At 42.2% G+C, this 16,936-nt stretch overlaps 2 protein-coding genes across 3 annotated transcripts; one reads left to right on the top strand and one right to left on the bottom strand.

Annotated features, from left to right (window-relative positions):
- Positions 1–2,746: 2,746 nt before the first annotated feature.
- On the bottom strand, positions 2,747–11,187 carry DERL2 (derlin 2). 2 transcript variants are annotated; one of them, XM_068977884.1, is made up of 7 exons: positions 11,075–11,172; positions 10,147–10,209; positions 8,337–8,410; positions 7,151–7,244; positions 6,017–6,212; positions 5,628–5,718; positions 2,747–3,322 (listed from the first exon to the last, which is right to left on the bottom strand). In XM_068977884.1, exons 1-7 carry the CDS (start codon positions 11,165–11,167, stop codon positions 3,217–3,219), a joined length of 717 nt encoding a protein of 238 aa, XP_068833985.1. In that variant the 5' UTR covers positions 11,168–11,172; the 3' UTR covers positions 2,747–3,216. The 2 variants fall into 2 exon arrangements, with proteins under 2 accessions (XP_068833985.1, XP_068833984.1); XM_068977883.1 differs by having other exon boundaries at positions 2,750–3,322; positions 10,147–10,212; positions 11,075–11,187.
- Positions 11,188–11,575: 388 nt separating this feature from the next.
- On the top strand, positions 11,576–16,336 carry MIS12 (MIS12 kinetochore complex component). The gene is made up of 2 exons (XM_068978525.1): positions 11,576–11,688; positions 14,657–16,336. Exon 2 carries the CDS (start codon positions 14,707–14,709, stop codon positions 15,325–15,327), a length of 621 nt encoding a protein of 206 aa, XP_068834626.1. The 5' UTR covers positions 11,576–11,688; positions 14,657–14,706; the 3' UTR covers positions 15,328–16,336.
- Positions 16,337–16,936: the final 600 nt, after the last annotated feature.

The following is a 16,936-nucleotide window of genomic DNA, read 5'->3' as shown; positions in this document are numbered from 1 at the left end:
GCACAGGTAATTCATTCATAATCTTTAGCCTAATGACCCAGCTATTCTGCAGCCTCAGAGCTAAGTGAAACAGAGTTGGAAAATAAAATCCTCTGTTGGCGTTAAGTGGTGTTACATACATCACCCTCTCTGCCAGTCCCTCAGGTTAGTAGTCTGAAATAGGCTCTCTCTCTGAAAGTAGGGGGCTTTCACATACAGATGGTTATAAGCTAATAGTGTGTTAGCGTTCAAGTAGTATCTGGGCTTTAACAGGTGAACTGTCACACATGTCGTGCTTAACTGCTCTGCAATGGTCCACACCAGCAGAGAATGACCATGGCCACACCAGCTGGTGGTCATTGCTGGCTGGCTTGTCAGACCACCAAACCCTGCCCTTGATCATGTTCAGTTGTGCTCCATCCCACTTTGACATAGTCACATGCAAATAGGTACAAGCTTGCATACACGTACATTAATCCCTCTATAATTAAAAATGCCAGATAATAGTTTGCTGATCAATAAAGTATTTATTCAGCACCCATGTGCCAAGCATTGTGCCAGGCACTGTGGTAGATACAAAAATGTAAGAATTGGTCCCTGCTCTTAAGGAGCTTACATTCTCAGGAAGGAGACAAGACTAATATACACGTACCAGCTAAGAACAATATAAGACAGTTTGGTCTAAGAGTATGTTGTACAGCCTTGAAGGGTCATAAGAATTCAGAGAAGATAGACAATGAAATGGGCCCTACAGTCAAGGTTTGCAGAGGAGCCAGGAATTGGGCCAGGCCTTGAAGGACGGGAGAGAATGAAACTGAGGCCCCTGTTAGCTAGAAGTAGGAGTTGAGGTTCAGAGGAAGACAAGAAGTATGCATTTGGTATGCGGGCTTCCTAAGAAGTTACTGTGGATTTCCGAGCAGAGAAGTGACTTGATTATACAAAGTGCAACAAATTTTATGCAAACTTGTAAAACAGTAAGTAGTTTAGGGGTAGACAGACTACAGAACACTGACAACAATGGCAATATCGTGACTAGCAACATGGATGGCACTTACCTGGTAAAGGAAAACGGTCACAACATAAAATGCAGGCTACCAAGGACAGATGACAATTCTAGGAGGTCCTTTACCCAACAGTAACACCGCTTCCTAACTTTCAAAGGCCCCAGAGACAGAGTGAGGGTTTCGTTGCCAAGATCTAGGACTCAGGTGCTCTCTGCTTAGAGACTAAACAAGAGGTATGAAAGATAGTAGGACACACAAGAGGGACACACAAGGGAAATAACAAGTCGAAGGGAGAAATGAAGAGAAATCCACAGTGGAAAAAACACAGCAAAATGTATGAAGTGTATCTCCTATGGAGATGCAATTTGTATGTCCATGTTTTTTTTAATGAACGTATACTGTATTTCTACAACAAAAAAGCTATGCCTTAGTCAGATGCACCTTTCAGTATTACTGGTGGAATCCAGGAATCCTTTAAATTCTATGTAGGTCAGGTAAATTAGTCACGCAATTACATGTAACGAATCTCACTTTTTGGTTGACTTAAGAAAAAGACGTGTGTTCTGGAAGAACCTAACTCCAAAGTTAACTGAAGGAGAACAAATTTAACTAGAGAAATCGATTTATAGCTCCAAAACAAAAACCCAACCTTCTAATTAAATTCAAGCTTTCTTGAACAGACAAAACTTAAAGATTCCCATAAGGACTATATATTCTAAGATTGGCATTTAAAGATTTTTTTTAAGTCACTTAGGAAAAAAAAAAAAGCAGTCCCATTAATCCACATCCCATAAAATTGCAACAGCCATATTCAGTTACTGACTAGCAGCATGTACTTATATTAGGTTCCACTACTGACATGTATTCCATTGAAAGGTATGAAACATACTTCTCACTTCACAAATGATTAAGATGTTTATTATGTTTAACCTAAACCTCATGTCCATCTTTCCAAGAAAACTCTCATACTCTAGAAAACAACCACTTAACCAAGCTGGAACTATGGGGGAAATGTTTCCAGACCTACATGCTGTTTATTAAAACAATTTGAATTAATCTTTCCTGGGGTATTCATTCTATCCGAGTTCTCTGACTTCCACACACAGTCTGATAACAAACTTGTTGAGCCCCCAGGAAGTGAACACCTGGGTAAGTACTTACTGAACCACTGCTGACTTCTGTGAACCTGTCCTGTTTCTACCTGGTTAGGAAGGTAAACCAGGTACTTGGCTCTGAAGGCTTCTTGGCTTTTCATGAAGCAAGTGATAAATATTCACAAGCCAAAGACCCAGGAGCTACGTATCCTTGTATTCACTTCTCTGGCTCCAGAATCAACATTCTAACTCATTTCCAACTTTAAATGTTGTTTTCCAAAATGGTGGCTGTGACTTGCCTTTCCCTGGATATTTCCAAATGGAGTAATAAGAGTAAATAAATGATGGCACATTAGCATCAAGCCTGACTGACTCTCCCACAGCAGAATTGCAGGATCTAGAACACCTAGATCCAGCCTATCTTTCCGCCTCCACCCCTTGCCCCACACTGTCTGATACCTTGAAGTATTATAAAACACAAACGGAGAACAAACTATCTGGGCAACAGAAACAAATCTTCTTCCCACTGGAGTTGGCACTCTGGGTTAGTAAGAGGTGTGCACAGCCTCGGCATCTCAGCCATGTATTTCCAACCTTGAAATGAAATCCAGTCGAAGGCCATGAAGACAGGGAGAGGGGGCATGGAGACTGCTCTGAGCACAGACCTGTGCAGGAGAGCTGGGAGACACAGTGATGATTTAAAAGATCACACACAAAAGCTTTAATTCAGTGAGAGAGATGGAATTCAGTTTTATTTCATCCTCTCTGAAACTTCCATTTACACCACGGCCTCGTCTATCAAAGAGGAGGAGGAAGAGGAGAAAAACACTCTGCCCGTCACCACAGAACTCAAGTATCAGGTACTTGTTCCTAACAGGCGGCGGGGTATTTGTTGCTCCAGTTTTTTTGGCTCCGAGAGAGCAGACATTCAGTACCAGTGTAGTGAGGAACCACTGGCAAACTGCTGGAAATGTCTTCTGGGTGAAATCAGTGTGCCATTTCATAAAGTGCTTCTGGAGTTAAAATTCTTGTTGAGCTGTCAAAAGTGTCCACACTTTTGCAACACAGAGGATAAAAGAATCCCAATGGGTGTGTCACTGAGTCCTTCCTAGCTGGGTCCTGTTCTTGGCACTGCTGCTTTAGCCGCCCAGGCGCTGGCCCTCACCCCAGGCAAAGCCTCCTGGCCGCTCTTCAGGTAGTGGATTATAATTTGGATCTTCATCTGGTGTATCAAAAATAGCCTTCCTAAAAGACAGGCAACAGACATAATTTGTCCCAGGGTCATCTTAGGTCCTAAATTCTACTCCGAGATCAAAAAGATCCCATAGCGTGTCCACCAATGGATAAGCACTTTGTCTGCCTACCAATGAAACAGTTCTCCTATTTTGAAGGTATTCATAATTATTGCACATTTACATTAACTTTTACCTCCTTTACTAATTTTTACTACAAAAGCAATATATGGAATCGTAGAGAAAACAGGAAACATATGGGCAAGACATCCTCAATCCCCAGAGATAATTATGTTGGTGTTTTCAATATTCTTCCAAAATGTTTACATATGAAATTTTACAAAAGTTAGATCGCACATGTTAAGAAGTACTTCAGAGCCAGTGGGACAATATAAGCATCAAAGTAAACAACAATGTAAAGGAATTATGAGCCATGAATAAAATGAGAAACCATGGATTCTTGCAGATATAAATGAACTCAAATTTTATAAGAAAAAGGATGTTTTCCATAGTCTCAAAGTACCTCTTCACAAAATATTTAATGACAAAGGAGAAAAAAAAAGTAACTTTGCCGTGGAGAAGCCCTGCAGATACCTTAATCAAGTAATCAAAATTAGCACCACTCTGGCAAATTTAACAAACTGCAACCCTGTGCCAGCAGGCTGCAATTAGAATGCAGTATCACTCCTCTGATGTTCCTGCAAAGGACGAAAAACCTGAACCTCCATGTGAGGGAAAATCAGACAAACCCAAATTGAGAGATGTTCTTCAAAAATGGGCTTACAATTTTCAAAAATGTGAATGTCATGAGGGTCAAAGCAAAACTGAGAAGCTGCTCCAAACTGAAGGAGACCAAACAGACATGACAACGAAGCGCAACACCTGAATCTGAGCTGCATTCTTGTGCTATGAAAAAATCCGGACAACTTCCCTAAGTGGAATTGGGTCTGAGGATTAACGTTTCTTTCCAGACTTTGACTATGTAGAAGAAAATACACATTAAAGGGGATCATGGGGCAGCAGGTTAACAATTCACTTTCAAACACTTAAGGGAAAAAAGTCCTTTGTACTGTCTTGCAAGTTTCTGCAAGTCTGAAACTGTTTTGAAATTTTAGGAAAAAAAAAGGAAAACAATGAGACACCATTTTACAGCTACCAATCTAGCAAAAGGTAAATACAACTTCTCCCACATTTTATGAAAATGTGGGGAAATGGACACATGGTGCTGGTGGAAATGTAAACCTGAGTATCCATTCCAGATGGCAGTCTGGTGATAAACCAAACGGCTATCCTACTTGCAGGAATTTATCCTTTGAAAACAATCATGGAAGTGCGCAAAGGATGTGCCGCGACATGGGCTACATGGATGTGTAGCTCAAGGATGTTCACCACTCCCATCATGGAGGGAAGAACAGGAAGGATGTCAATGTCCATTGATGAGGGATTCGTAAATCGTGTTCCATTCATACTGGGGGTACCATGCAGCTGTTTTAATTTTTGTCAGAAATTTATGATGGAAAAATGATTATATGATACATTAGAAAGCTATGAGATAGCATTTTTTAAAAAGTTTACAGACAGTAAAAGACTGATGAATACATATCAAAAAGTGAATCAAATCCCACCACTGTTGTATCTACGTGGTGGGGTTATGGAGGATTTTACTTTCTTCTTTCAGTTATTCCACAACCAACATTTTATAAGAACTCACATTTTATTCCTTAAGTGAACTCTTCATAATGCAGTACACCCCAAGGACACAAAATTCTGGCATAGAAGGAGGTGCTATGAATCAAAGTTCTACCCTCAGGACACCGAGGTATGGAAAAAGGAGAAGGGGTTGTTTAAAATCACACAGCTGGCTGGCAGAACAAACAGCCTCGGTTTCTAGCCGAGAGCTGTTTCTACTCTACTCTACTCCACTGCTTCCCTCTACCACCTGTTTGGAAGACCAGACATTCCACCTTTAGAAACCCTTCTTCAGCCAGCTTTTTGCCACCTTGCTACTTCACATTTCTAAACTAAGACAGCAGGCTACGTGGAACCAGCAGGCTCCTCCCGGGGCCAGGAGGTGCTGGTGGTCATGTGGGACAACAATCACCACGTTACCCTCAGGACACCCTGAGCCTCTGGCCACAACTCTGGCTCTTCCCACCCAATCTGAATGCTCCCCAATGGCAGCCAGATTGCTCAATCTGTAAATATTTACTGGCCTGAACTATGTGTGCTGGGAGCTTTGGGAGCCCCAAGAAAACAAGATCCGGGACCCTGTCCTGGTTTATCTGCAAGAAATACATAACCTGGTGTTAAATACTCACAAAATAGATGGTGTTTTCAAAATTCTTATTCCGCCAGGTTGATTGGGAAATACATCTTCCAAGAAAAAATATATGTGTCCAACTGCAATACCTAGAGTCAACCAGAAATAAAGGCTGAGGGAGAGGATTAGAATTTTGATTGCAGGTGTCTGTACCAATGGAACATCTTTCTACATAGGAAGAAATGTCAATATACTGGGACTCCCTGGCAGCTCAGATGGTAATATATTTATTAAAAAGTTGAAAATGAACTTTATAGTCCTTGAGCATATAACTATCAAACAATCCTACAATAACTATATATGAAGGCCAGACAGAATTAATATGACAAGTATGACAAAATAAGTTTGTAAGTAAAATAATAGAAAAAGTACTGCCAAGAATCTTACCCAAGAGGTCCACAATGATTGAGTTCCCCAACAACAAGGAAAAGCCCATGAGCACCCAGGGTAGAAAGGGGGCCTGGAAATTCAGAAGGCCGAAGAAGTTCATGCGGACATACGGGTTCCTTCGGCTCCACACGTAGACAAGCATTATTGTAAAGGCCTGGCCTAAGAAAACTAAGCTCACAAACAAACCAAAAAGCTAGTGGTTGACATTAAGGAAAATAGCAACATAAGTGTTAACAGGGAAGACTGGGCAAGAGAACTACGGATTGTATTCTAACATAAGTTTGAATTAGGAAAGGCAAGCAGTCGTTACATGTTTGGGGCGAGGCTGGGGGGGGAGAGGAAGGGGGGATAGCCTGAAAATAATTACCCAGAGTGATCAGGCAAAAACCTGCTTAGGTACCTGGATTGTTGCTACTTCAAATTAATATTCTGCTTTCATGAAGTTCTTGCTTCTTTGGAATATATGTTAATACTTTGGTCAGTTATTACATGAAAGCTCATTCACCATGAGGACTCTTAGAAGTGAAATAAAGGCAGCTGGGGCAAAACCATCTTGTCAGACAGGGCTCCATTTAAGTTTGGTGACAACTATTATTATTGACAATTATTAAAAAAACCCCCACAACTATCAGTTTTGATGGTGACCAAATAAATGTCCTACCAACTTAGTTTAAAACTGAAGAATACCTGGGGAGTCCCTGGCAGTCTAGTGGTTTTGACTCCATGCTTTCACTGACGAGGGCCTGGGTTCATTCCCTGGTCAGGGACCTGGGATTCCACTAGCCCCGTGGCACAGCCGGAAAAAAAGAAAAGTGAAGTACACCACCAACCAGAATACATCTAAGATGTCTAATAATAACCCAACTGGGTTAAAGTTTCTCAGACTTGCTCACAGTGGAAAAACACCCTGTGCAACCTCTAGGCTTAGACAAGCTGTTACATAAAGCGGGCTGTAAAATAAACAGGAGCCTGAAGCTAAAATGGAGGGGGAGGGGGTGGTGCGGGTGCAGAGAGTTGATACATTCACTCCCAGTCTCTAGCCTCTAGTGCACTTCGGGAGACAGATGAAAAGCTTTAGGAGAGGGAGTTCTTTAGTATTTTCCTGTATTTGTTGTATTCGTCGAAGGATACGGTCATTAAGAATCCACCAAAAAGGAACATAAATACAAAGTCTGCTGTCCGACCTCGGAAAGAGCCTTCTTCTAGCATTCGACAGTAACGATATCTTAAGTTCCAAGTTAAGAAAATGTTAAGTACACAAAAATGAAGAAAGTGAAATTGAATGTATCACCTAAGTACACTTGGACTCCCGTTATTTGTGAGAAGTCAAGACTTGGTTTCTGTAAGAGTGTTCCTGAGTGGTATTGTTGTTACTTCTCTTTTTCCAGGCATTCTAGGCAATGGCTCTGTGTTTTACAAAAACCGTTCCTGATTGGGGAACGAAGCCAGACGCCACATAAAAATGCTTCAAATCTGTACTGTCTTCCCATGTTCAGCCACACCACAATCTACACCATCCTTGCTTTTTCACAACCTAACTTGGTGGAAATCCCCATCAAGAAGCCTCATGTGATAATCTGCTTTTTTAAGGACAGGTAGTTAAGCATTTCTATACTTCAGTCAACAAGGAGGCATTTCAATGAAAAAATTTAATTATTAGAAACTTACCAGAATGATGTATCATAGAGAAGACACAGGAATCCATCCCAGGGCAGGAAGCCTATTACCCCTACAAGGCTCTTTGGCTACTACAAATAAGCTGAACTGCAAATTCCCCCCTTCATCCAGGGGGTTGAGGCGCAGGAGAAATGCCCTGCCCGGTGGCCCCAATTACCATCTGACTACAGCAAAACCCTTCCTCTTTTTCAACAAACTGGAACATGGTGAGCCTGGCAGACAAAACACTATCTTTGCAGCCAGCAGAACCAGCAACTGAGATTCAAGTAGATCTCAAGTTCTCTATCCCCCATGAACCCACTTCCAGGTTGGGCTTTATCACTTGGGACCCCTTGGTGTTATTTTGTAAGAACACCTCAATTAAATCACTCTGGTTTCCCTTAATCAGATCTGTAAGTGGCGCATGGACAGAAATGTAAACATTTTATAATTAAATACCTCCCATTTGAATAAACAGTGACCTACAAACACCCTCAAAACATTACTAACTGACCAACTATTCTGTGTATCACTGAGCCAATAGCCAGAAGTTACAGCTGAGATGGTAGCAAAAACAGCAGAGTTAATAGTTTCAAACTTAATACTGTATTTCCTAAGTAAAACTAAAGTTTCTATGCTAACCCCACTTAGTAAAGGATACAGAAAAATCATGTTAAATAAAAAATTGAATCCAACTGGCCCAAAAAACAAGAAATTGGTGATTAGCCTCCATATCTGTTAAAAAAAAAAAAAAATCAAGAGAAAGACAGATTAAGTAAAACATACCAGGAAACATTTTCATATTAAGACAAGAGATAGCCTATGACTACAATGGTTGAAAGGCCACAAATAGGTGATTCTATTTTCTAAACTCAAAAGTGAGACACACAATCTGACACTGAATTTTTGTGCCGCTTCAGTGAAAGTCTGAAAGATATCACTTGCCCCTGGAAAGTTCTAAGCCTGACAGGACAGAAAACTTACAATTGTGATTGTATTAAAAAAAACAACACAAAAATCCATACCATATGGTCAGGCAAATGATGGGAAAAGTGTGATGGCAAGACTAGGTTAATCTGCAGACTAGGAAACAGAGCTTTAATATATGTAGTATCACAATCTAATGAACAATCTCAAGATACCAAAGGAAATTACAGGATCTAACAGCAATTGTTTCTATATTAGCCATCAGAAACATCCAGAGTAAAGAGTAATTCTAAAGCAAATACTCGAGTACTAGCCTGAACAGATAGCCAACTCACTACAAATAAAGATGTAATACTGTAATAATTAGTTTAACTGGTAGATATGCACTTATTTTCAAACCCTGATATACTCTTCCCCACCCAAATCATCCACGCCTGCAATAAGAACAACTACTCACAATGATAGAACATTTAACATTTAAAGTGTTTTAAAATATTATCTCATGTGATTTTAATTATCCTGTGAGATGAGGAGGCTGGCAATACCATCCCCACTTCACACATGATGTAACTAAGAGACTTGGATGATTTTTAAATGGCCTGCCTAACATCACATAGCTTGTATAGGGAGGCTCTGAACTCAAACCTAGAACTCCTAATTTCACACCTGGTGTGAAGAGTTTAACCTCAGGCAAAATCAAGCCGTGTTTGTTTGGATCGAGCTAAAGCTCCCAGTGAAGGCCTTGTGAGTGCAGAAGGAAGAAGGCAGTGATAAGGGTTCACGGGACTCCTTTACGATCATTAAATTCTTAAGAATTGCTAACTACTGAAAGACAAGCTGGAGCTCAACGGGTACAAAGTGAATGAAACACCTCTGTGACAGAGGAACAGCAGGTGTAGAAACAGAATTACTGGCTTTTGGGTCTCTCTTACTTCGACTATGGCCAATATGATGATCCTAGAACAAAAAAACGCATCCCTCTTTAGCATTCTAATTACTGGAAAGGACTGTCTCTCACTGTAATCTAATAAACTGGCGTTTTCTTAGATGTCAGTCTTTGTGAGGATGATGTGATACCTGGGAGATGGGTTAGAGCACTCATTGAGTTTCTGAACTGGATCACAGGGATAACACCAAGGTGGTGACTGTGCCACATGGTGCTGGATGGACTACATATGGACATCCTCTCTGACTCTCCCTGGACAACTAGCGGATCCAGTCTCCTCTCAATCTATACTACTAAATGTGAACCAGTAATTCCTAAATATAGGAACTGGACGCATCAAATCAAAACTATACAGGCAACTTTATAACATAGCCTTGGTGATTCTGATTTGGTATATGCTGAGGATCTTGAGAATCTCTTTAAAAGTTCCAGGCTGCAGAATCATTGCTTTGTACTCCCCCACTGCCCCCCAACACTTATAATCAAATATTCCCACTGAGTTATTTGAGATAGTATATGGCAGGATTAGCTACTTAAAAGTAAGAAAAACAAGTTTAAAAACTGCAACATTAAATGGCAGTTGTGATGGGCCACTTACTTGAAAGTGTTTAAAGATTAATTCAGGATTGAAGTACAACTGAAAAGGTGTGATCAGTTCCAACTGCTGAAATAGAAAAACAACTTATTCAAGCAAGTCAATCAAGAAACAAAATATCATCATTTACTACAAAAGACTGGTAGTTCTCACAATTTCCCACTCTCAGTCACTTAGACTGAATTATTTAAGGTTTACTCCTTAAGCTGGAGGAAGGTTGGTAAAGAGTTCTCTAGAACTGGCACAATTCTTTGCGTTCCCCAATACCTAACACAAAATAAAAGTCTGTTCTTTCAATAGCTGAGGCTGATGTGAAGGTATGGCAGGCAGGTGGTAATGTCTTAAATTCAGGGCAAGTAAGACCAGCTGCTAGGATTATGCCCAATACATGGGCATCACCTAAAATAACTGTGTGAAGCAACACAATTCACTCGAACCAAGACTCAATAACCTGCCACTGTGAGGGCTGAGTACTTCCAGCCAACCTCTGTAAGTCTCTTTATTTCAAGACTTTTCCCGCTCAACAACTTCCATCTTTCTATCTTCAACGTCTACGTTTCTCCACTAAGCGGACCTTCCTCCCAGTAGTCACAAAGGATCATTTTGTGGATCTGAGAACACCATCAGAGTTCTCAGACACGTTTCCTGGGTGGGCGGCTCCCGCAGCCCTGACTTGGTACAGGTCCTGCCTTTATGTCTCAGAAACTGACCCGCAGTCCTGATCCTCCACCCCTTATGGAACAGCACCTCTTTTTCTGGATCACTGGATAGTACTTAAGGGGCGATACTGAACCCCAGAGTGAGCCCTGTACGCCTCCACCCACCCTTGAGACCAACCACTCTGAGCTTCCCCAAGGCCCAAACCCCAGTTTCCCGAGGACCCGGGCATATCCAGTACGACTCATGAGAAGCTGGCGCTGCAGCTGCTCACCACAGCGGCGGTGGTGAGGACGCAGGCGGTGGTATAGGCACGGCTGACCGGTGGGATCTGCAGGTACTCCAGCCGGAGGCTCTGGTACGCCATCTTCCCCACCGCCGCCGGCCCCCCCCACCCCCCACTTCCCCTTCCGCCAGTCCTTCCCAGCGGCGGGGCGGGATCAGGGCGGAACCAGAGCGGGGCCCTCCCCGTTACGCTGCTATCCAATCAGCGCTGATCAACCGTCCAGCCACCAACCGCTAGAGCCCGAAGAAAAGCACATCCGCCAATCACGAGTTACATTTCCGCGGCGGCTCAGCCTAACTTCTCCACCCACAACGTCTCGGGGAAGGGAGTGAATACCGATTCCTTCTGCCAATCCCTGCCGGCCACAGCTAGCTTTCCCGCCCGGCTCCTTTCCGTCACCAATCTAGGTGGCCCCCTCCCCGGACAGTCGGCCAATTAGGAGCGCGGTGGCATCCTGCCCTTGCTGTCGTTCGCTAAAGCAGAGAGCGGTCAGAATCTGGGGGAGTCAACCGCGCCGCCTATCTCTGGCAGCCTGCGGTGGTTTAAAGGAGGTGGCGGGAAGCTGGTGTTTGGTCGAATTCATCACTCTTATAGTCGCTTGGGTAAGTGCCACGGGGCTGCATTTTCTCTGAAGAAAAGGGGGAACAGGTGGCACTCGGTGGGGCGCCATCCCGGGCGCTAGAGCGGCCTGATGGAGCAGCGTCTCCAGCGGGCCGCGAACCTCCACCCTGAAGGTCCCGTCATGCAGCGGGGGCGCGGGGCCTGTCGGGAGCCACTTCTCAAGCCGGAAGTAGTTCCTGCTCGGAGGTTTCTGGAGCTTCGGCTCCTCAACTCGCTGAGGTGACCTGTGTACTTCCCGCGTATCACCTGCAATATCGGTTGAAGCCTTACTCATCCTGCCCTCAGGAAATCTAAGGCTTGCAGTGAAGATGGGCTTGTGATAATAGTAACCTAAAGCAGGACTTGGGGTCGCAAAGAGTAGGTCACGACTGAGCGACTTGAACTGAACTGAAAGCAGAACTTGATCAGTTCCCGAAGAGAGGCCCTGTTGGTTTAAGGTGGATTTTTTAGTTTGGAGGCTTGTTTAGGATTGGATAGAGCTCATGAAAAGCAGTCCAGTATTGGTAGAAACTGCTGAAGCAAGAGTTTCAGAGAATCTTGCTGTAACAAATTGTTGGCGAGATTCCCTGGAATAGGAAATGGCAACACACTCCAGTATTCTTGCCTGGAAAATTCCATGGACAGAGGCTCCTGGCGGCCTCCAGTCTATGGGAGCCAAAGAGTCAGACAGGGGGAGAGCACGCACGCCACGCATCCCAGTAAAGAGTTCATCAGTCTTTGGCTGGGGGTTTCATAATGAACAATCCAACCATTTGGACAATGAAAATATTATTCTGGTCTAGAATAGTAGAGTCATGCTAATGTAAACAGTAAATTGTTGGGTGGGGCAAGGAGACTCTTTGGTAGTTTCAGTCCTCAGTGTTCAACCTGTGTGTGTGTATGGGTGGGGCAGGGGGGGCGGGGGGGTTAGATGTTTTTGGTTTTCAAGAAACAACGCTGTAAAACCATTTCACCAGATTGGCAAAAATTAGAAGCGTTAATTACTTCACTTATGCTTATGTAAGGCATCTGGTTCCATCACTTAATGGGAAACAAATGGGGAAACAGTGGAAACTGTTAGACTTTATATTTGGGGGCTCCAAAATCACCCCAGATGGTGATCGCAGCCATGAAATTAAGAGACACTTACTCCTTGGAAGGAAAGTTATGACCAACCTAGAGAGCATATTCAAAAGCAGAGACATTACTTTGCCAACAAAGGTCTGTCTAGTCAAGGCTATGGTTTATCCAGTGGTCATGTATGGGTGTGAGAGTTGGACTGTGAAGAAAGCTGAGCGCTGAAGAATTGATGCTTTTAAACTGTGGTGTTGGAGAAGACTCTTGAGAGTCCCTTGGACTGCAAGGAGATCCAACCAGTCCATCTGAAGGAGACCAGTCTTGGGTGTTCATTGGAAGGACTGATGCTGAGGCTGAAACTCCAATACTTTGGCCACCTCATGCGAAGAGTTGACTCACTGGAAAAGACTCTGATGCTGGGAGGGATTGGGGGCAGAAGGAGAAGGGGACGACCGAGGATGAGATGGCTGGATGGTATCACCGACTTGATGCACATGAGTTTCGGTGAACTCCAGGAGTTGGTGATGGACAGGGAGGCCTGGTGTGCTGCGATTCATGGGGTCGCAAAGAGTCAGACACGACTGAGCCACTGAACTGAATTAAACTGAAGGTACTTAAAGGGGGACAGTGGTTAGTAAAGGTCAGATGATGAAGGTCCTTGTAAGCCATATGAAAAAGTTTAAAAAATGATCCTGAAGGCATAGGGAAATGTTGAGGAAGTTAAAATCCTGTTAATCCACGGAATCCTCTCCACAAGACAAAGAAGAGAAAGCAGTTCTGTTACAGAATAAGCATATCCAGATTATAATGCATTAGAGATAATCTGTAAATGGCATTACAGAGATACAAATTCTACCCTATCTATACTGTTAAGCTATTACAACCATTCTATTTTTAGCCATTACATAAATTATCAAGATTAACAGCACAGTCTTATAAAAAGATTTGACAGAACCACTTGCTTCAGATTCTTTGATAAGGTTCATCCCAAATTTGCCTGGTAATTGAGGTAGCCATTTGTTTTAGCTAATTTGTCTGCAGGAATAATGAAACTTCTTTTATTTCTATGACAACTATCTGGTTACAGCCCAAAAAAGGTCCCTAGGTTAAACACCCACAGTGACAGGGAGATAGGAATGCTATTTTCTTAGATGTTTACATTTGAAAGGAATGACTCCCAGACCCTTAAGAAAATGCCAGGGTTGTAAAGCTTACTGGAGGCTTCCTCACCTTCTACTGGTATTTTTTCAGATGGCAAGATTGGAAGGACAGGGAGTTGAGGACATTGGCAAAGGAGTGGTTGACGTGATAGATCGTGAAGCCTAAAGTGCAGCGGGGGAAGTGAAGTGGGAGAGACTAAAAAGAGAGGCTCAGAGGGCTGAAAGTCTTGAAGATTAAGATATAATATGAATATAGGAATGAGTGTTGGAAGACTAGCATATGAGGTTGTGGTCAAAAAGTAGGAGAGTTGGGGAGAGAAGTTACAAATGTCAATACCCAGGTCGCTAAAACAGTGGAGATGAAGGTCTGAAAAAGTGGAGATGAAGAACTGAGTTTCTAGGGCATTGGTTATATCATCCATATAAATCTGAACGTTTACATGGGGTGATAACAGAATTCAGAAGGCTGAGCCACAGGCCAGAATCCTCAGTAATTGAGAGGTGAGGGAAATGGACAAAGAGGAGGAAGAAGGGAGGTGATAGGCTGATGAGAGTCTCAGAGAGGCAGGATTTGTATCCTGTTGTGGATGTGTGAGGCTGGAAGTAGCATCAAGTGTCAAGGAACATAAACTTTATAGTTTTTGTTTGCTGTTTGTTTTGTTTGTTTTGCTGTCTATAATGTAATTTGTTACTTTTTTTAAACAAATGAAAATTTTTCTTACTACATTTGCAGGTTGTTCACAGTCAAAATTAACAAAGCAAAAAACAAAACCAAACACCAAGATGTCTGTTGATCCAATGACCTATGAGGCCCAGTTCTTTGGCTTCACACCGCAGACTTGCATGCTTAGGATCTACATTGCCTTTCAAGACTACCTGTTTGAGGTGATGCAGGCTGTTGAACAGGTTATTCTAAAGAAGCTGGATGGCATCCCAGACTGTGCGATTAGCCCAGTCCAGATTCGCAAGTGCACAGAAAAGTTTCTTTGCTTCATGAAAGGACGTTTTGATAACCTTTTTGGCAAAATGGAGCAGCTCTTCTTACAGTTGATTTTGCGGATTCCCCCAAACGTCTTGCTTCCAGAAGATAAATCTCAGGAGACACGTTCTTACAGTGAGGAAGAATTCCACTTTCTCCAAAAAGAAATTGAACAGTTACAGAAGAAGTATAAGACTGAATTGTGCACTAAGCAGGCCCTTCTTGCAGAATTAGAAGAGCAAAAAATCGTTCAGGCCAAACTCAAACAGACATTGTCTTTGTTTGATGAACTTGAAAATGTTGGCAGAGACCATGGGGCTAGTGATTTTAGGGAGGGCTTGGTGTTCCTGATCCAGAACTCCAGAAAACTCCAGAATATCAGAGAGAATGTGGAAAGGGAAAGCAAACGATTGAAAATATCTTGATTTCTCAATAGGAAAAGGAGTTTCTCAGAAGGTGGACTGGTACGGGATTTATATTGATGATATTCTTAATCCTAGTGAACTGCATATTTTGGGGAGGGTTTCTTTTTTCACGCTTTCTTATATTCCACATCCTCCTGTTTTAGTCCACTCTCCTGAAGCATCTGTGTTTTATGTTGAACTAATCTTTGAAGCATCTGTGCTTAGAGGTCTGTAATGGGTGGGAAGGGATTCTTGGTTCATTAAGAACTCATTTGGGGACATGACTGAAGAAGTAAAGCTTTCCCTGGCCATTCAAAGATATTTGTAAAAGTTGTACCTTGGTCATGAGTCCTTTGTAACCTTGACCTTTTTGACTTACTCTTTGGATGAAACGAAATGACGCAAAGGTTAAGTGGGTGTCTTCTTTATTAACCAGCCACCACATTGTGGGACAGCCAACACAGACTGCTTGTTCTTGCTCAGTAAGTTTTCTTCTTACATGAGGAAGTTAATAACTAGCTGAAAGAAGCAAGTAGCAGAAAAAACAACCATGACCTTTAGAAAGAAGAAAGAAGTTGTTTGTTTCTAAGATAAATCCTTGATGATGTTAAAGAGTTTAATGTCTTAGAGCCCAGCAATGGAAGACATTGGACAAAAAAGGAAGCATCTTACTGGCATAGAAAAGAAAGCCTGGAACATACTGAATTGCAAAGATTATATTAACTGACTATTAGGTATATATACCTTTTTTTTTTTGGTCATACTTCAGTTAGTTTTGGAATCTGCCTTGAACCCTAATATTTAATTAACTTATTTATTCACACTCATAGAAACTCTGAGTGATAAATTTTAGCTGTATTTTGTGCTTAAATTCGATGGGACCTAATATTTCCTTTTGTAACTAATCCATGTAAAATGTTATATCACCTATGGAAAGGGGAGAAATGGCAATAGCTGCTCCTAAGGTATTACTTGGCTTCCATGTCTTCCTAAAGAACAGAATTTGAAGTTTCTCCTTTATATAGAAGTGTAACTTAGGGTATTCATATTTGCAATTAAATATTCATCACTATAAGAAGCCTGTGTTTACCTGGAATACAATCCTGTACATTAAATATGTATATTTAAAAAGCTTTGATTTATGATATTCTGCTGTATTTAATGTCATGGTGTGTGTCTCAGTATGGCTTTTTAGCCAACTGAGCCTTTAAAGTCATCATCATTATTATTATTACATTTGGAGCTTATTGGAAATCTCCTGGGACTTCCCTGGTCCACTGGGTAAGACTCCAAGCATCCACGGGAAGGGGTGCAGTTTCAGTCCCTGGTCAGGGAACTAAGATCCCACATCCCCTGTGGTGTGGCCAAAAAAAATAAGGGATGGGGTTGTGTAAATGGGAAACAATGGGACCACATGTTTAGAACACTAGGCCATGTACTGGGATTCAGTGCTTAGTATCAAAGGACAGTAAAGATCCAGTATCCAAGATTGTAAACTGGAAAAAAAAGAACGGTACATATTGTACCTTGGAGACTTAATTTTGGAGAACAGTCCCTTTTATTGGGGGTAAATTATTGTAGTAAACTGGCTGCACAGTGCAGGCTGATGTTGGGAAATGTTAGGTGTTAC

The sequence above is a fragment of the Capricornis sumatraensis genome, chromosome 8, assembly GCF_032405125.1.
Source record: "Capricornis sumatraensis isolate serow.1 chromosome 8, serow.2, whole genome shotgun sequence".
NCBI classification, from domain to species: Eukaryota; Metazoa; Chordata; class Mammalia; order Artiodactyla; family Bovidae; genus Capricornis; species Capricornis sumatraensis.
Note: the sequence above shows the minus strand (reverse complement) of the source record. Positions and strands in the feature narration are given on the sequence as shown.

Coding starts and splice junctions, on each gene's coding strand:
- DERL2 (XM_068977883.1), bottom strand. CDS start 11,167: ATGGCGTACCAGAGCCTCCGGCTGGAGTACCTGCAGATCCCACCGGTC. Junction 10,213..11,074: donor TCCTCACCACCGCCGCTGTG/GTGAGCAGCTGC, acceptor TTTCTATTTCAG/CAGTTGGAACTGATCACACC. Junction 3,323..5,627: donor TTGAAAACACCATCTATTTT/GTGAGTATTTAA, acceptor CCTGTCTTTTAG/GAAGGCTATTTTTGATACAC.
- MIS12 (XM_068978525.1), top strand. CDS start 14,707: ATGTCTGTTGATCCAATGACCTATGAGGCCCAGTTCTTTGGCTTCACA.